The sequence below is a fragment of the Gossypium raimondii genome, chromosome 10 (genome assembly GCF_025698545.1).
Source record: "Gossypium raimondii isolate GPD5lz chromosome 10, ASM2569854v1, whole genome shotgun sequence".
In the NCBI taxonomy this organism is placed as follows: Eukaryota; Viridiplantae; Streptophyta; class Magnoliopsida; order Malvales; family Malvaceae; genus Gossypium; species Gossypium raimondii.
In genome coordinates this window covers 8,234,674-8,255,328 of record NC_068574.1, presented here as the reverse complement: position 1 = coordinate 8,255,328, position 20,655 = coordinate 8,234,674, and the positions used below count along the sequence as shown (strand labels likewise).

The window sequence follows — 20,655 nt, the reverse complement described above, 5'->3', positions numbered from 1 at the left end:
CAAATCAGAAAAATGTTTTAAAATAAATATAATTAGTTTGTTAATTAATTAGATGTTTTTATTTACAATAATACTGAAAAAATAAATATTTAATACATAATTTCAGAAATTTTTAAACTACACGAGTATAATTGAAAACGATATATTAATTTTAAATTTCTTTAATATATCCTATAAGACGTTCCGCACATGTTATATATGAGATAATATTTCATGTAAAAATTATGAATTACTATAAGATGTTTTAAAATTTAAATAAATAATATTAGAATAATTAAACCTTGGACACTTGAATTTTATTTCCAGAATAGTTAAATATACAAACTATCCATATAAGATTTTTAATTTTATAAATTTATAAAATTATTGTAAAACATTTTAAAATTGAAATAGAATAAAACAAATAAATGCTTTATGCTTTTTAGTTGGCTCGCATGTCAAAATAAATATACCTACCATTCACTTACATTTTGTTTTGTTGTTTTAATTAGAAATTTAGGTTGTGTTTGGTTTAAGGAAATGAAAGTTATTTTTATTTTTTGGAAAATAGAAAATATTGAAGAAAATGTGTTTAGTTAAAATTTTTAAAATTATTTTTGAAAAAGAAAATATATGAAAATTAGAAAATAATAAAAATTATTTTTATTGTTTTCACTGAAAATATTTTGTAAAAGTGAAAAATATAATAAAAAATACTAAATGTTTTTAACTTTAGATGAGTTGGGCCTGGTTCAAACCTGTATAAATATAATTTTTTATTTTATTTCTGTTAGAGAAAAGTAGTTGCCAAATATTTTTATACTTTCATTATTAAAAATATTTTTTATTTCTATTTACCAAACATGTTTTTCAATTTTAAAATTATTTTCTAAAAAAATAGAAAATGTTTTCAGAAACCATCGCAACCTTAGTTTTTAATAATCCTAAAATATCCATTATATGGTGAAAATAATAGATAAATAATTATGTATACTAAAAATCCTATCTGTTACACCAAAAAATAAATAGGGTTAATTGAAATAATTAATTAAGTAAAGAATTAGGTTTGATAGTTAAGTAGTTAGTGTAATCTTTAGAGGATTAAGTTCTGTCTACTCTTCTTCCATTTCTTTTTTTTTTTAATTCCAACAAACTAGAATAAAAACCACATTAAAATAATATTATTAGGAGTGAAAATTTATCAAGATTTGGGTAATATTTTAATGGTTAAAGCTTGTTTCTCCTCATTTGCATGCTCAAGTTCAAGCCACCCTATCTCCACCATTTAATATTTTTTGCCTAAATCTCTCCTAAGGTTTCAAACCCTAAGTTATTTAATCCATATTTCTAATTAGGTTAGGATTTTACTTCCTTTTCAAATCCCCTCATAATTTCGCTTCCATCTCTTATATTTCTTCCCTCTTTCTTTTATTCCCTTTTCTTGTCATCAAAATTTTATTCCATTACTAAGAATTTTTCTTGTTTCACGATTTTTAACTTGTTTTTCAATCAGATTTGTAGTCGCTATTAGAAACATTCTTTGATCATTGCCAATAATCAGACCCGTTTTAGGTGTAACAGATCAAATTTGATTGCGAGGAATGACGTTCAGGCTCCCGATGAAAGGTGTGTGTTGCCTTATAAGTGAATCGGGGCAAAACCGTGCCTAGGATAGGGCCACACGGGCGTGTGGACCATACGGCCCCTCACACGGCCATGTCCCCTTAGAACCCTAGGATAGTTCGAATCTCACACGACCCAAAACCCTCCACATGATCCGCCACATAGTCGTGTCTCTCCTGTACCTTGATTTTGCAATTCTTACACTACCTCAGTCTGTTACACGGTCGAGCCACACGACCATATAACCCCTCCACACGATCCAACCACATGGTCGTGTGCCATTGTTTTACAATTTTTCCCAAAAAATTATATTATATGTAGTTTAGTCCATAGAAATACTCAAAATTATTTTTAGTCTTTTATTTTATTCGATTGAGTCCCTAATAATATGAATAAAGTTAGATTCCATAATTCTATTAATTGAATTATTATATATGTATGCATGATTTGTGAATAACATATGTCTCTTTTTTTTTGACAAAATAACATATATGTCTTTTGTATCTGTACTTGTAATTATACATGCAACATGCATTATTTTTACCGTTAAATCGAATTCATGATAAGCATGTTACGCTTTGAAAAGGATGAAGTTCTGACATATTAATAATCTGCAACTCTGGTGGTTTATCCACATACTTTTTGGTAACTCTCATGTGCAATAATGTTGTGTACTCACAACCATCTGACAGCGTTTTAACCTGTAACACTGGTGGTTCGCTCACCCATTATTTGACAGCTATTATCAGCAAACATGTTGTGTATCCATAATCATCTAGCAGCGTATTAACCTGCAACTTTTGTGGTTTATCCACAACCCAGTATGTAGGGATGGATGATTTTTGGGAAACTCTTACTATGGTGTGTAGCGGTGGGGTAGGATCTTTTCTGTTAAATTTGAAACTATATTGCATTCTCAAAACATATGCAAATGAATCTGGGATGTCTGAGATAATAAATATGTATATACGTTGATTGTGTTGATATGATATTCCGATGCTCCGAAACTGCTATTGTGAATTATTTTATGTGTTGTGATTTTGTATGCTAATCGGTTGCACTGATTTTCTTGTGATGGAACCCACACTGAGCTTCATAGCTCACTCCTTTTAATTTTCATCCTTATAGATAACTCACCAAGTTAGGAAGCGAACACGACATCTGGAGGGTTTCGGCTCGATTTTGTTAAAATATTTTATTTGTTACTTTATTTTTAGAGATTGTATTATTTTATTTTGAACTGTGACATGAGATATTGAGTTTGTTGTTTTTATTTTATTTATAGCTGCATGACATTTAGTTTAATTTTAAGATATTTAATCACGATTAATAATTAGTTATACACGAGCTCCGATTTTTATTAAAATCATAAACATATATCACTTTTTGTTGCTAAATTATAATTTGAACTTGAGTATTAAATAAATTGGTAATAAATGAGGTTTTCAAAAGTAAACATTGTATATAGGATACTAAATTTAAATCATTTTTCAATTGGTAAGTTTTTCTGAAAATAGACCAAGATTTTCTTCTAAAATAAACAATTTTTTTAAATGGTTGTTTTCAAAACTCTGATAGCTTACTGAGTCATTCCGGTGGCTAATCTTATCTTCCGAATTCAGGTCTAACATCTAGGCCGGGTTGGGGAGGTTACACTCTCACACATGTATACATGTGAAAACCATGAATTTAGAACATAGATATGTGTTTAAGAATAATATATAACAAATAATGAAACGTATGGTTTGAAACTAATTAATCATAATAACATATGAAATATGTACGATATGAAAATTAAAAAAAATAAATTAAATTGTGAGTAACACGAAATTTAAACATATAAATACACCAGATTAACAATATTAAATGCTCTACAATTGTTTATCATGGTGTTGTCATCAATTTGTGAGTTAATGTTGAGTTGACTTGTGATACCAACTCGGTGACATTATCTAAATACACAAATTTGGTGAGAGAAAACATTTTATGTTAAAAGTTAAATTTATTATTATTATTGGTGTAGTGGTAAAATTTTGTATCTAAACTCATTAAACATGAGTTTAATCCCTAGACATATTAAATTTTAATTCTTTTATTTAAAAACTATAGAAAAATATAGAAGGACAAAAGGTCATCAAAATAATAATAGTAGTCATTTAATAAAAGAGTATATTTGTTATTTTCTAACTAAATTGGTACGCGATTAATCCGTGATACCAACTTAATTAGAGTTGTATTAATAGTATAGATAATGATATAAAGAAAGTGAAATAATTAGAAAGGAGAAAAATAGAGTAATGGAACCAACTGAAATAATAGCTACATATGGTGTTTTAGAAATGTCAAAAGAATATTAGAAATGAAAAGAAAGGAAAAGTGAGTTAATAAATAAATAGAATACCATTTAATTAAACAACTTAAATTATGAATATAATCTTATCAAATATGTCATTTGCTTTATTATTTTGATTTTTTTATTGAGTAGTGACATGGTTTTTGATAATTGAATTATAGTAATTTTATATAAATATATTTATATGACTTATAAGTTAAAATTTAATGTTACCAGGTAAAACTTATAAATCATATAGATATATTTATACGAGATTGTCATAATTCAATTATCAAAATTTTATTATTTTATAAAACATCTCAAATCAAGTTTTTGAAGTATAAATATTATATCAATTAAATCTTTTGTTAATCTAATGATTAATTTACGCAGTAAAGATCAACTTAAATATCATATAATTAAATTATATCCATGGTAGCATATAAATAGCTTAGATATGAGGGTAAAATACCAAAAAAAATCACTTTTTTTCTAAATTTATCGAAATAGACCCGGTATTTTATTATTTATCGGAATAGGCCATTTTCCCCTAAATCGCGTCCACGTCACCGCGAAGTCAGGGGACGTGCCAGGAAATCGCGGCCACGTCAGCGCGCTTTGCTGACGAGGCAACAAAGCGCGTCCACGAAAGCTCGATTTGTGTGCACGTCAGGAAAGCACGCTGACGTGGCCGCGATTTGTTGCCACGTAGCGCGCCCCTGGGGACACGATTTCCCCGTTTTTCCCATGTTAGGTTTTTGGATTTTAGGGTTTAGGGTTTAATATTTTAGGGTTTTAGAGAAAAAAGTAAACAAATAAGGGATTAGGGTTTAAGGTTTCCTAATTAAATTAATTATAATTTATTCAAAATTGGATTATGTTTCGTGTTTATGGATTTTTAAGATAAAATCAAAGCAGGATGCTTTATCAAAAGGATTTCTGAAGTCGCGCCCACGTGTACGCGCTTTTGCTACAGTAGGTCCTGGAAAAATAATTTCGAGTTGACGTTTCTGAGCAAATAGTATAAAAAAACGCTTCAAGCAAGATGCTTTATGAGAAGAAATTGTGAAATCGCGCCCTCGTGGACGCGCTTTTGCTATAGTAGGTCCTGGAAGAAATAGTTTCGAGTTGACGTTTCTGAGCAAATAGTTTAAAAAAACGCTTCAAGCAGGATGCTATTTGAGAAGAATTTGTGAAATCGTGCCCTCGTGGACGCGCTTTTGCTACAGTAGGTCCTGGAAAAATAATTTCGAGTTGACGTTTCTGAGCAAATAGTTTTAAAAAAACGTTTCTAGCAGGATGCTATTTGAGAAGAATTTGTGAAATCGCACTTTTGCTACTTTAGGGTTTAAAAGTTAAGGGTTAGGGGTTTTTAAGTTAAGGGTTAGGGTTTTTAAGTTAAGGGTCTAGGGTTTTAAAGTTAAGGGTTTTAAAGTTAAGGGTTTAGGGTTTTAAAGTTAATGGTTTAGGGTTTTAAAGTTAAGGGTTAGGGTTAGGGTTTTTTAAGTTAAGAGTTTAGGGTTTGTCAATTAAATTATGCATTTAATTATAAATTATAAATTTTTAAATTTTTAATAAATTAGTTTAAGGTTTTTAAGTAATAACTCAAAAAAATTTCTATTTTATTACATCAAATAATATCAAAATATTCAAAATATATGTACAAATAAATTAAAATACAAATCAATCTCCGTGCCCGCCGGATTCAGTGCTACATGGCGGCCATCGACAGTTACGCGCTGGATTCCTCCTTTGTCCAGCTTCCGGCGGCGGTTGTGGTTCCTCCGGCGGGGATTCTGGTTCTTCCGATTGGGCATCTGGTTGTCGTAGTTGGGACGATGAGCCACCTTGATAGAATAGTAAATGTGGAGGTGTTTGCATCACCAACGGCGACGGTGTTTGAAACTCATACGGTGGTGGGGATTGGTAAAAAGAAGAGCTCCCCGACTGCCCCTCTTGCGATCCCTCTTGCGCCGCTGGCCTATACATCGGTGGTCCACTCGACGTAACAGAAAATGGAGCTGAACCGGGCCATTGGCTCCAACCTACCATAGGACTCGAAAAAGGAAACATATAAAGGTTAGGATACATAAAAGGGCTAGAAAACGCACCTGGCATCATTTGAAAAGGTTGTGTCGTGGGTATCATCGGTTGAACTGTTGGGTTGGGTGACTGTGTCAATGCTCTCGTTGGGCCTGGTGATTGAATGGCCGCTGATGATGGGCCGGGTGAATGCCTAGGCCTCGTTGAGGGGCCAGCGTCGTCGTTCTGTCGTCTTGGATTTAAAGGCCCGCGTATTTCCCTTTAGACACGTAATTGTCGCTGCCTCTCCTCTGCCGACAGTAAATACGGCTGGCCATGGATCCTAAACCATGGCATGTATTCCGGCACGCACGTTAACTCCGGAACGATGACCAGTTCCATAGTAGGTATATACTCATACCGATCTTCCCATATTTCGATGTAGTGGGACCAGAATCTCGGCCAATCCGTATGCAGTTGCCGTAAGTCGATTTTGTGGTGATCATCAAACACCTCAGGTGCCACGGGAATTGGTTGTCTACATCCAAATTGCCGTAACACTCTGTCTGACTGGTGCATGTCCACGGTCGCATAGCTGATCAACGCGACTTCCGCGTGCCAAGTGTTTGGATTTTGTAAGAACTCATCCGGAATTGCTGCCCGAATTGCCGGATCCTCGTATGGTGTCCATTGAAACTATATGAACATGATAGAAATATTAGTTATATACATAATACTAAATACTAAATACTAAATACCAACCGACTAGCGAATGATGGAAATATCAATTTTATTTAATACTTACATGTGCTTCCGACTGTTGGTCTAATAGAAGTTGTATATCTTCAAGAGAGGTAGGTAATCGAGCATGACTTGCCGGATGATTCCACCTAATTAAATAAAATTTTAGCATACTTTTATTTTTAAAAATCTACATAATAATTGTAAAATCTAATATAAAATTTACCTCGTTATGAGTGGGAATGTATATGGGTGGTCTACTCGAGGACGTAGAAATGGAAAGCAAAACCGTGCCCATGATTGCAGTAGTGACAGGCAACCTCTGATTTTTGCTTTAGTCGGTCGCATCGCCCCACACATCTCCCGATATAATGTTGCCGAGACGGCAGACCCCCAAATCAATTCACCAGCTGCTCTAAAATCAACGAGTTTCATCAGTCATCTTAAATGTACGCGACTCCATGACAAGTTTGGCATCAGATAACCTCCAATTATCTGAAGAATGTATGCCCGAGCATATCGGATTCTTTCTACTTCGGTTGAATCATCATCCGGATCCAGTAATGTGTCTCGTAACTAGCCCATCTCGATCTTACCTCCTTCCATTTTCTCCGGAATAGTGCCTAAAAGCTCGTGGCACACTACTCCCCAATCGCTAGATTAGGCAGACCTGGTGACTGGGTACCCGTCCACCGGTAACCCTAATTGCAGACTGACATCTTCCAACGTGATAGTGCACTCCCCACATGGAAGATGGAATGTGTGCGTCTCGGGTCTCCACCTCTCGATCAACGCACTGATAAGTTTCGGGTCCACCTTGTATCCCTGGCCTACTGTTACCATGTGCCAAAAACCCGCTTCCCGCAGGTAGTTCTCTACCAACGGTGATGGAGGAGCATGCATATTCCGGATATTGCAGTCCAATATCCGATCTACAGACTTTTATAACAAATAATAAATTAATAATTATCTAAAAATGCAAAAATAAAAAAATCTTAAAAATTAAATTTAACACTTACCATTTTCATTTGTTAGACAGATATGTGCTACTTATCAAGACGAGTCAATTCTCCGACCATTGCTGAAATCGTACAAATTTTTACGATTTAAAAAAAATTTAAAAAAATAAAATTATTTAAAAATTAATTTAAAAATAGGGATTTAAGAGAAATTTAAGAGGAAATTGAGAGCAAATTGAGATTAAATATGGATTTCAAAGAAATTTGGAAGGAATTTGAGAGCAAATTGAGAGGAAATTTAGAGGAAATTGAGAGGAAATTTGATAGAGGATTAGTTTGTGAAAAAAATAAGGGGTGGGGGTATTTATAGATTTTTTTTTACCGTTGGGGGGGCAACGGTCAAAAAAATGATCGTTGCACTGTTCACGCGCAGAGCAAATCGTGTCCTCAGGGACGCGCTACGTGGCAACAAATCGCGGCCACATCAGCGCACTTTCCTGACGTGCGCACAAATCGCGCTTTCGTGGACGCGCTTTCGTGGACGCGCTTTGTTGCCTCGTCAGCAAAGCGCGCTGACGTGGCCGCGATTTCTTGGCACGTCCCCTGATTTCGCGGTGACGTGGACGCGATTTAGGGGAAAATGGTTCATTCCGGTAAATAATAAAATACCGAGCCTATTTCGGTAGATTTTAAAAAAAAAAGTGACTTTTTTTAGTATTTTACCCTAAATATGATAGTGGGTTTTTTACAAAAATATTATAAAAATAAATAAAAAAATAACCAAAATGTTATAACTTTTTTTTTATTTACCAAAATATATTTATTTTTTACCAAAATATATAAAAAAAACCTACAAAAAAAAACCTGCAAAAAAATCTGCACCGATGTGACGGCACCTTGGTCACGCCAAAGCCATTGGCGGCACCAATGGTGCCATACTGATTGGCGGCACTACTCGTATTATAAATACGAGTTCTGTCCAGTTGAAGGGAGAAAAATCAAAAGAAAAAGAAGAAGAAGAAGAGGTGTTGCGGAAAAGAAGAGAAAAAGAGAGAAAAATAAGGTATTTTTTAAAAATAATTGATTATATTGTTGTTATTATTTTGTATATTTTGTGATATTTTTTTGTTTTAGTTTAGTTATTAAGATTAATAAAACTCAAAATAATAGTATTAGTTAGTATTATTACTATTATTATTATTGTTGTTGTTGTTGTTGTTGTTGTTGTTGTTGTTAGTATTAAGATGTTATTAATGTATTAAGATGTAACTTAGTAATATTATTGTTAGCAAAAACTAGTATTATTATTATGGTTACTTATTATTTTTATTTACCAAAATAAACTAGTTAGTAAAAACTAGTATTATTATTATAGTTAGTTAGTTAGTTATTATTTTTAGTAAAATTAATAATTTTAGTGTGTATTATTTTGAGTATAAAATTGTTAATATTATTAGTGTGTTAGTTATAAGGATTAGTGGTTAAACGGTTTTCATGTACAAAATTATATATTGAAACATTAAAATTTTTTTAAGTAATTTAGTTACCGTTCGAGAATTTTTATGAGATTTTGTTTTTTTTTACAGATTAAATATTGAAGATGGATGCTAAGTTATAGTCGACTGCCCTCCAAGTAAATATGGCTTCCCGCAATTATGGTACCATTGTGTATACTCCAATGATGGTTGCAGGTAGGGCTGTGCATAATTCGGTTAACCCGATTTTTTTTCGGTTAACCAACCGAGTTCGATTAATCGGTCGATTAACCGAAAAAATTCAGTCGGGGGTCGGTTAATTTTTTTTATTTTTTCGGTTAACGGTTAAATCGGTTCAAAACCGGTCGGTTAACCGAAAAAAATCGGGTAAACTAAATTTTGCAAGGTAGGGCCTAAAATAGGTCAAATTAAACCCGGCCCAATTTTTTCTCAAGCTCAACACCGAAATTTTTGGGTAATTTTCGGGTAATTCGGGTAATTTTCGGGTAATTCGGTTAATTCGGTTAATCGGGTAATTCGGGTAATTTTTAACCAAAAATAAAAAACATATAATTTTCGGTTAATTCAGTTAACCGACCTTATTAACTGAAAAAAATTCGGTTCGATTAATTTTTAAAAAAAAAATCGGTTCGGTTAACGGTTAAAAATTTTGGAAGGTCAGTTAATTCGGTTATAGCAATTTCGGGTCGGTTAACCGGTTGGTTAACCGAATGAACACCCTAGTTGCAGGTCGGTAGCCATAACCATCTGAGGAATTCGGCGCAATCGATCGTTCCACAGTGCGGCAAATTTCCGGTGCTTAATTCCCCAGTCTAATTAAACTTTTCCTCTCTTTGTCAAGCCGTGATCTTCCCCCAACTGGCACGGCAGATCCGGGATAGGTTGGATGCAGCCAAACTGCCGAAGCACTCGATCGCCGTGATACCACTTGACGACGTTGAAATTTATAATTGGTGTGTTAGTGCACCATATGTGGGAATCAACGAGTGCGGACGAGGGTACAACATTTGTAATTTCCGGCCTCTAGTATGGGATCCATATAAACTGCATGAGTAATAACATTGTAACGAGTTAGACCGATAACATGTGAGTAATATATAGAAATAGAATAGATGTCATGAATATTAGAATAGTAGCTTACCCTTTCCCGGGCATGCTGTTCAATCCTGAGGCGGTATATCGGGACATCACACGACTTCCCGATGCCTGGACGGGTCGTCCACCTACAAAAAATAGTATAGGGTTTAGGGTTGGTAACATTACTCAATATATTATGACTACAAATAATGACAATTTATATTTTATCACCTGAGTGGCAGTGGATACAGATAGGGTTAGTGACTAATGCGTGGCAAAAACGGCATGCGATAAAGCGCCCAGGACTGCAACAATATGAGGCATCCGCCGATGTCTTTAACATGCGGCTCTGTCACCCGACAAAGCTCCCGGTACAGCGTTGCTAGAACGGCGGAACCCCAGCTATACGACCTAGCAGTGGACAAATCAGCTAGCAGGGGCAAGTACGACAAATGCACACTGTCGCTGTTTGCATCAGGCATGAGTACTGCCCCTATCATATGCATGATGTATGCTCGAACAGCGCACATCAACTTACCTTCAGTGGCGGTCGCTGATAATTGTCCAATTTTGGCTTTTAGCCATGTAAATTTTATGCCGGAAAAATATTTATCACCGTCCTTTGGTGACTCTCCTAGGAGTTGATAGCAAAGTGCAGCCGGATCGGTGAATGAAGATACTCCCGTTATGGGACTCCCGTCAATTGGGAGCCCAAGCTGCACTGCAACATCCTCCAAGGTCACCGTGCACTCCCCGCACGAAAAATGGAAAGTGTGGGTCTCCAGACGCCACCGCTCCACTAGCGCAGATAATAAATCAAAGTGCAAGTCGGAGGACCGGATCAATGCTACTGACCCAAATCCGGCTAGCTCCAGGTATGGCATCAATCGTGCAATCCTGAGTACGGCATCAATCGTGCATCCGGAGCTATCTTTAAAACACTCACACGGCCCCTTAATACTCGGAACGAGTCCTGATAGTGTTAAATTACAGAAAAAATATTACGATAACATAATTTATTTGTATATACTGCGTATATCTTTTTTAAATAAATAGAACTCCTAATTAACAAATAATAAATCATACCGCGTTATTAGCCGTATCAGATATGTGTCTAATATCGCTTCGAATCAATCGAGCCATTGCGATGCCTGCAAGTTGAAAAAAAAGTTAGTAAAAAAATCTTACTTCGGCCATTTATTCGTATTTTTTTCTCTGCATTTTATTCCTTTAAAAAATATCACAATTTCTAATTTTATAATTTTACATTATTTCAGTGCATAATGTTTGAAATTTATTAATCTAGTGTGTTATTTAAATTAATTTGGTGTAAAAAAATAACCTTTACCCCTGCCCTTTGCTCGTATTATTTTCTCGATTTTTATTACTTTAAATAAAAATATATTGTTCTCCTATTTTATTATTTTATATTATTTCAAGACATTTTCTTTGAAATATTTTGTATTAATTATTTCTAAATTCTAAAAAGTTAGTAATACACTCTTACTTCGCCATTTGTTATTATTTTTTCTCCACATTTTATTGCTTTAAAAAATCATAAACTTAGTCTTTTATAATTTTACATTATTTCAAAGGCATAATGTTTGAAATTTATTAATTTAGTGTGTTAAGGGGAATAAAAGAAAATAATAAATAAGGAGGATTAAAAGGTAATTAGCCACATATTGGTGCCGCCTTTTTATTCCCCTCCATCACCTTTTTTTTTCCTCTATTATTTTGGTAAATAAACCATTTCCCTTACCCTTTGGTCGTATTATTATTTTCTCGATTTTTATTACTTTCAATAAAAATATATTATTTTCAGATTTTATTATTTTATATTATTTCAGTACATTTTGTTTCAATTATTTGTATAAATTATTTCTTAATTTTTTTAAAATTTACTAATACACTCTTACTTTGGCCATTTATTCGTATTTTTATCCGCATTTTATTATTTTAAAAATATCGTAATTTTTATTTTATAATTTTACATTATTTCAATTTATTATGTTTGAAATTTATTACATGTACATTTTTCGCATTTTATTATTTTTGATAAATATACAATTCCCTTTTTTTTCGTATTTTATGTTTTCTTAAACATACTTCTTTGTCATTTTACTTTTAATGCTATTTTCCTAAAATTTTAATTTCAAATTCCTAAGTAAATGTCATAAAAAATTCCTAATCAACATACAATGTACATACCATTATTTTTTCATTCTAAATATATTTTATAAAATATATATGCTAAATAAAATAATAAAATAACTATAATGTACATAACATAAATTTTAAACACACAAATATTACAAAAAAATTAAATTTATAAAAAATTACCTTTTTTCTTTTTTTTCCTTCCTTCCCTCTTCTTCTTTTTTTTCTCTTCTCCTTTCCTTTTCTTTCCTTCTTTCTTTCCTTTTTCTTCTCCTTTCCTTTTCTTCTTCTTTCTTTCTTTTTTTCTCTTCTCCTTTCCTTTTCTTTCCTTCTTTTTCTTTCTTTCCTCTCCTTCCTTTCTTTCTTTCTTTCTTTCCCTCTCCTTCAGTCCTTCTGCCCGCCCCACCACCGACCCCCCCTTTTTATGCATTGGTGCCGCCAATAGCTTTGACACCTTTGGTGCCGCCAATGCCATTGGCGTGACCAGTGTCCCGTCACATCGGTGCAGATTTTTTTTGTTGTTTCTTTTATATATTTTGGTAAATAAAAAAAATATATATTTTGATAAATAAAAAAAATTATAACATTTTGGTTATTTTTTATTTTTTTTATAATATTTTTATAAAAAACCCTATGATAGTTTAGAAAACTAATTAATAGTGGAAAAGGTGGAGACACAAAAAATTGACGGTAGGAGTAGACAGAAAGGAGCAAAACAGGTGAGCACCACGTCTCCAATCACTGATGTTGAAAGTTGTACTTCACACACGCTTTCGACATTCTCAAATTAAAAGTCACCAACATCTAACTACGAACTTTCCTCTGTATGCAACCCGATAATGTCGTACATTTTGCCTGCAATAATGAAGTTAGGAAAAAATAATAGGAATTAAGATACCGACACCCTTTTTGTCTGCTCCATGCGTGTAAATAATCCATTTAAAAGACTAGTACAACAATTGACCTTAGGATAGGGTAGGGTAGGTTCCACAATCAAATCATGTATTCACATTTGCTTTTGAAAAGGAATGAAAGGAAACCAATAAGAAATCAACATTTGCAAGTCCATATATCAAATATTACAAAAATGATTCTCCTCCATAATTTCTTTTGTTTAATTTTTGACAATTTTTCCGTCGACAATATCATTTACAAATGAGAATTCAGAACATTACATGACAGCTCTCAGCTTGTCCGATAATAGAAAGTACTAGTCCAGATGGCAAGTCCTATCCCTAGTTTTCTTGATTTGCGTAACATAATATGTGACCTTTGCACATATACTGTACCAAGGCCCAATCACAAATATGAAATGTTGAAGGCTTAGAATAAAATAAAATAATCGAGTGCATTCATTTGATTTCTGGTTATCATGTGTAGAACTCAGAAGGCCTAGATACTAGGAATTTTGTGTAACGAGAACCTTGAGAAAGTTATGGATGAAGTTGCAGGACTAATCAGAAAATGATGCTTCAATTGAAAATAACAGAAGCAGGAGAGTTGAGTACCCCTGTTGCATAAGATACAAGATCAACAACGTAAGCAGACAATCTCATTCAGGCTATTACCAACCTGTTGTGATCAATGTCTTTACTTGACAACCAGTGAGCTAAGTTAAGAACTAGTCAGTAAAGCAGATCATGAAAAGTCTCTAACACAACAACCGAAAACTGCAGCTCAAATGCTTCCGCAAAGTGGTAACAACTAACAGATAATTAACAATAACCGCAGAACACATACACGGAGGCTACAAGTTTTATTATACCAGTCAGCACTAAAATCACAACACGGTATCACAGCTGACGGAAAAGCAATACCAACACAACACTGTAGCTCTGCAGACTATGACACAAGCACAAAAACAAGTTTTATTGTTACTACCAAAGCCAGTAACACCAAACTAGACAAGTTATTATTGCTTAAGAACAAAGTAAAGATCCCCTAAGTAGTGAGGATAGGTGGCAGATAATCAGATTTGGCACCAAGAACACGAGCCTTTGTGTCAGGGAAGAACTCGATGCCAGGCAATTCAGTGACAGATCCATCACTAGAAACACCGATGGGGTAGCGGAGTAGGTGTCCAGGCAAGTCTCGCTCAAGTGACTCACTTGAATAGAGATCCCAATATTTGTCAGCAACCTGATTCACCTTCCTGACACACTCTTCACTTTCTGGTGCGAGGAATGTGTCATCAAGCATGCCAAGGTGCTCATACCACAGTGACAAACGGAAACCATGGACCTGACCTCGTGCTGGTTCCCTTAATGATAAATGATATGGTTGATAGGCTCCCATGGCTATTTCAGAGTCTCTAGCACCATCCATGGATCGCTGGTTGATGTTGGCAGACCCAATTATTATGTATTCATCATCAACTGAAGAAAGCCAACCAAAGTTATATGAGATGTAGGTACTAAAGAGAAACATAAAAAAGAACTGAAGGGGAGCTCAGTGTTCAAAACAATTCGAATGAAAAAGCCTGTTAATTTTCATTATTTACAGCACCATGACCATTGCTCCTCCTTATACCACCTTACTTCAAAGGAAATTTTCCTCATGACCCAACCATATGGTGGATATATTCTGCAAAGGCTTGTATAATTTCAAAAAAAGAAAATGTCAACTTCAATGTCTCTGCTCCACTAGTGGTTCAAGGACCTACCAGATCCCCCCGGGCCGCCAAATTCAAAGCTAATATTCAATAACAGAAGCAAGTGAGGTGTGTGAATTAAATTTAAAAAAGGTATTCATCACCTACCAATCATCATTTTTGCATGAACATAGATCATGAAACGACGGGCCTCCTGAGCTCTGGCATAATCTGTATCAGGGTCTGGTCTTTCAGAAGGTTCATATTCTCCACTCTTCTTAACCTCTCGGTTCCCAAGGCAGAAAAATGTTAAATAGTTTCTGGGATTCTCGTCGCTACCCTTGGCTCTGAGAGCCTGAATGACATCCTTATACATCATGTCCATCGTCCTTCTCTGCCAATCTAATATTGCCTGAACTGAGGCACTCTCTGGGATTCCTTCTGGCCACATAGGGACAACAACATAAACTGTAAACCGCTCTCCTGCCTCGATCTTGCTAACAATTTTAAGTGAAAGTTCTTTGGGAATCAGATGCAAAGCATTAATATCCTCAGGCTTGATGTCATCAGGACTCCAGCCAAATGAGCTTCCGAGGAAATACTGATTTTCAATATAGATAAAATTCTTTGCTCGTCGTATAGCATTAATATAGGCATCCTGAATACTTCGGTCAATGATATTGTCCTTTCCACTCACAAGCCCAGCCCTGGCAGCATCTTCAGGTGTCTCAGGGAAACCAAAAGCAGCCCCACCATCAATTGATCTAAATAACTGTACATTCCAAGTTTCATGGTCATCAGGAAATGCAACTGGAGATGGGGGAATGATAACATCTTCAAGTTCCCTCAGCTGAAGAAGCACATCTTTACCGCCTTGTCTTCTCCATCTTTGCTCAAAATTGAACAAGACATCCCAGGCAATTGGCCCTTCAAGTCGGGAGTGGATATCGTGCCAAGGTTCCCTTGGTCCACCTTTGGTGATTGAAGCATCAGTGAAGTTTGGCTGATGGAAATCATCATGGTGAGCGGTGTCCAAGGTCCTGAACAGGGAATGGAAAGGTGTGTCATATCTCCCATCACAAAGATCAATACCTCCAACAAAGCTCACAATTCTCCTTTTCTCTGGATCTCCATTAGGCATTGCAGCATCCACTACAACAATCTTCTGGTGATGAGTGAACATTGTAGATATTTGTAATTCCTGCACAAAACTTCCACCATCATCTGGATTACGAGGGCATAAGACACAGTTGACATCAGTATCCTTGAAGAATTGTTCAGTTTCCTCATCATGGGTGGCCATTAACCCATCCTTCTTCAGCAATCCAACAGAAGTTCTATCATCCCAAACAAGCATATTAACCCTGACACCTTCACTTGCTTTCTTTTTCAGCAATTCACCAATAGTGATGTCACCCCCAGGCTTTGGCCTTCTTGAGTCTCTCACCAAACTGATCTCAGTATAAACAGACCAACCAGTAATGTAGATCATGTGTTTAGCGTTGGTGATAGCATCAAAAATATCTTCCCAGCATCTATGTGGCTCATAATTCTTGCCTCCAGCAAGAGGAATTTTAGGAACAAATCCGTCTGGGATATGAGCATCCTGGTACAGAGAAACTTTACACCCTTTTCTCTGCGGATAAAACGTATAGGGAACTCCAGGAAACTTACGACTTACGATACCACGGTCCCAGTTGCGGTCCTTTGTCACACCAAAATATTGAAGCTTCACATGGATTTTACCACCGCTTTTTATTGGATTCTTGTCTTCATCCAGGATTTCAACCCACCTATCCACTTCATCCCCTTCTGTAAGATCCTTAACAGGGACATATGCTCGTCCAATCAGAGTTGCTCCAATAGGATTGTCATCTTTGACAGTGAACACCACATTGGAAGCATTATGGGCACAGTAAATGTGGAAAGACTCAAACCACCTAGGGTTGGAAGTTTCATTTTCTATTGTTCTGGTTCGTCCAACTCTGGCCCTTTCAAGATCAATAGTTGCATAAATCTTTGGAACTCCTTTGCCAATGCCAATAGTCTCCTGAACATTTGCCACAAGCTGCAAGACAAATTTCATCCAGCAGTAACTTAAAGAACAGAAATGAGGTGACATGTTAACAATTCAAAGATTGAGAAGACAGTTAAAACAGAAAAACTCACCACTACATTGTGAAACGGGCTAATAATATTTCAGAACCAGTAAAGTAAACAAGACATAGAATAACGGAAATATTTGTCAAAATAAAAGGAGAGAATATATTCCAATAGCACGAATGAAACAGAAGATGGAACCTTCCAATAAAAGGATAAATAAACCTTCCTATTACAATCTTCAAGAAATGTAACAGTCTATAAGCGTATACGAGAAGAGTAAAAATAGCGTACAAGTGTTTATATTTATATGAAAGGAAAGAGTAAAATATAGCGACCAAAAGCATCAATGCAGGTATATGAGAGAAATGTTAAAGACAGGAGCAAATTGGCAGAAACTCAGTCTGCTGATTTCTACTCCAAAGAGATGGGGAAGTTAATGATTAATGGTTCCATTTTTTAAGAGCACTGATCATTGTCTAATTACTACAAGGTCTAAAATATGCTTGCTGCAAAGAAAAAAGTACTAGAAATAGGTATCAAATGCTTTTTCAAGGACAAACAGTCATTTATTTTATAAGCCCTGACCTGTGTCAATGAAGAAGTATGTGACATATTTCAAAATCAAGAAAATGAATTTACAGAATTCTATTTCATTGCTATCCAATTAGTATTGCGTCCAACGCATATACATATGCGCACTCAAACAATCACACATATACATCTTCCTTTTCCACTTGCACAAAGGACTCTGCAACATGGTTAGTAGATTCAAACATTTTCCTCCCACATAACTACCCAGACCTCATGGATGTCCAAGTACAACAACCTAATCAAAAGAAACAGATCAAAGACAAAGACATGGATACATCCTTATTTCCTGACAACCTAAACAGTCTGGGAAACAATGCTTGCTAAGAGCATCTCAAATAATTTTCTTTCTTTAGAATCACCCAAATAATCCCCATATATTTACAAAAAATCTGCTGTGTGACTGTTCAACAGTGAACCCATCTCCAAACACACTTGCTTTTAACTAGGAATAGTCTTCACTACTGGAGTTACTGAAAAGGAACATCTACAGAGCATTTTTCCAGGCCCCATTGATGGGATCCACAAAACAACGCCTAGATCTTATCTAATACTCCCACTTCTGGAGGGATCCATATATCCACACAAGTAATGTGAACATTCATAACTCAGATTATCCAAAAGGAAGAAAAAGGAGAAAAATCGATCATGTTTTCAAGATTAAGAAAAAAACGATCCATTACTGATCTTTTATGATAAAAACAACTTGGTTAACCTTAAAAAAAAGAGCTAATTGGATAAGTCAACTAAACTAATCCAAAAAAAGAGACCCAAAAAGCAAAAATATAAAAAAGAGGTAAGCAATGATCCTGATCTAGCATAAGAATTTATACCTTGCCGAAGAAGTTTCCACCTCCATCATGAAGCCTATCAACTTCATAGATCGTAGCATGTAAAGTCCCATGGAGCAAAGTTTCCTCCATTTCTCAACTAAAAGAAAGAGAAAAGAAAGTTAATTCAACTAAGACAGAGAGATATTAACATAAGATAAACTCCAAAAGAAGAGTGGGAAACAGAGAAGATAAGTTCTTTAAAAAAAAAAGCTTGCGAAGCAGAGAAATGAGCAAAGAAAAAAGGTAGATTCAAAAAATATACCCAAGCTTAAATCAGAAGAGATCTTGATCTGAGGATATCAAAGCAGCAGTGAAAGTGAGCTGTCCTTGATTTTCTCTTTATGTAAGGGATTTATATACGCAAAATACGCGTATCTAGTTTTGTAAAAATGGATATATAAATTATGGCTGCAACGTGGTGGCCGTGGGCAGACTAAAAGGAAAATTACTGACGGGAAAGAGACGCCGAAAATCAGCCCCTTAAATGGTTCCGCGTGGAGCCGAGTGGATCAGGGACTACGAAAGATTTTTTTTTTATAGGGACTGAATTACATAAAATCCCGATTTTTTCAATTCAATTTCAACTTTCTCTCTCACATTTTCAAATTTCTTTTAATTCCCTATTAATTTCTCACTCAAATTTTATTTCTCTCTCAACTCTTTCTTTATTTATTAAAATTCTATTAAGATTTTCGTAAAATATTTTTCTGTTACAATTTATTTCATGTTTTAGAAATTAGCAATGGAAAATTTTCTAATATGTTTAAATGGCAAACATATTTTGGCCGATCAATTGCAAATGATAATTTTTTTTGTTATATTTAATCTAATTTAATTTAAATACTTTCTTATTATATTGGAATTTAATATTTTGTATTTTTTTATATACAGCCGGAAGATCGGATTTTGGAGACGTATATTTGTAATCTAAGAAAAACCTCAAAAAAATCATTTTTAAAGCTCGATCTATTCAGTCCCTAATTGGTAAGCATTTTCAAGTCATTTTCTTGTAATTTTTATGTTTTTGAGGTCATGGGAGCTTGATTTTGCTATCCCATGCACCAATTTGCAAAACTATTGAAGTTTTTGATAGCTTCCAATTTTATTTCTTGAATAAATTGGTGTTAATTGATATATTTTAAGCTTAGATTATGAAAAGGACTAAATTATAATGTTTGGTTGTTAGTTTTGTACATAAGGACTAAAGTGAATAAATTGTGAAATTGATGTGAAATTCAGTAATAATAGATGTAAAGAGTCCCTAAGGGATGTAATTGAAATTGATTTTAAAATTGAGCCTAAAAATTAAAAGATATAGTTATTCGATTTTAAGAACTAAATTAAATAAAATGTAAAACTTTGGTGATATCAAAAATGAAGTTTCATAGGTTCATTCATATCATGATATAATGTATAAATGTTTAATATTAATGAATTGAATGGAATAATTGTCTAGATCGAAAATTGGATCAAATCTGTGATAATTAGGGAAAAGAAAAAATTGTAGATTAGTCTTTAAGTTTCAACTTGTTTGTTGTTTTTTCTAGGTAAGTTCATATGGTGTTTGTTTATCTAGATTGTTGTGTAATTGGTTTGTAATTATATGTGTTTGGTTGTGAATTGGTTCAAAAGGTGATATTTGGACTAAATTGAAAAGTAATGTTAATTTTTGTAATAGATGACCGTTTGAACTAAATAAAGGTTAGGATATGATTGACATACCAATAGGGTCTTGTGCTTACATGTAACACAGGTTTAGCTCGGACGAGTAACCTAATGTCGTTTTAAAGGTTTAGCCCGAACGGGTAACCTGACATGTATATATACTCAACTTGGACAAGTAATCGGAAGTGTCGTTATAAAAGTTTAGCCTAGACGGGTAATCTGACACGAATATATTTAGCTCGGATGAGCAACTGGTGTGGTATAGTTACCTGTGTATCCAAGTTTGTTTATAAGGGTGCATCAAACAATACAATTCATACGAAATGAGAAATTGAAGATATAATGACCTTGATGTTCACGTAGAGAAATGTTGAATTGAACTTGAGTACTGTATTGGAGTAATGTCATGAACATGTATATGATTACATTATCCCTTGATTGAATGATATTGAAAATTTATTGTACAAAATGATATGAATTGGTATGA

General features: G+C 34.4%; 2 protein-coding genes across 2 annotated transcripts; both read right to left on the bottom strand.

Annotated features, from left to right (window-relative positions):
• Positions 1-10,486: 10,486 nt before the first annotated feature.
• Positions 10,487-11,497, bottom strand: LOC128033873 (protein MAINTENANCE OF MERISTEMS-like). Its single transcript, XM_052622361.1, has 2 exons — positions 11,316-11,497; positions 10,487-11,202 (listed from the first exon to the last, which is right to left on the bottom strand). Exon 2 carries the CDS (start codon positions 11,111-11,113, stop codon positions 10,487-10,489), a length of 627 nt encoding a protein of 208 aa, XP_052478321.1. The 5' UTR covers positions 11,114-11,202; positions 11,316-11,497.
• Positions 11,498-14,127: 2,630 nt separating this feature from the next.
• Positions 14,128-19,010, bottom strand: LOC105776191 (phospholipase D alpha 1). Its single transcript, NM_001309350.1, is given in 4 exon segments — positions 14,128-14,764; positions 15,148-17,047; positions 18,504-18,600; positions 18,766-19,010. Coding segments are annotated over 3 exon segments (2,424 nt in total). The 5' UTR covers positions 18,594-18,600; positions 18,766-19,010; the 3' UTR covers positions 14,128-14,330.
• Between the last annotated feature and the right edge of the window lie 1,645 nt (positions 19,011-20,655).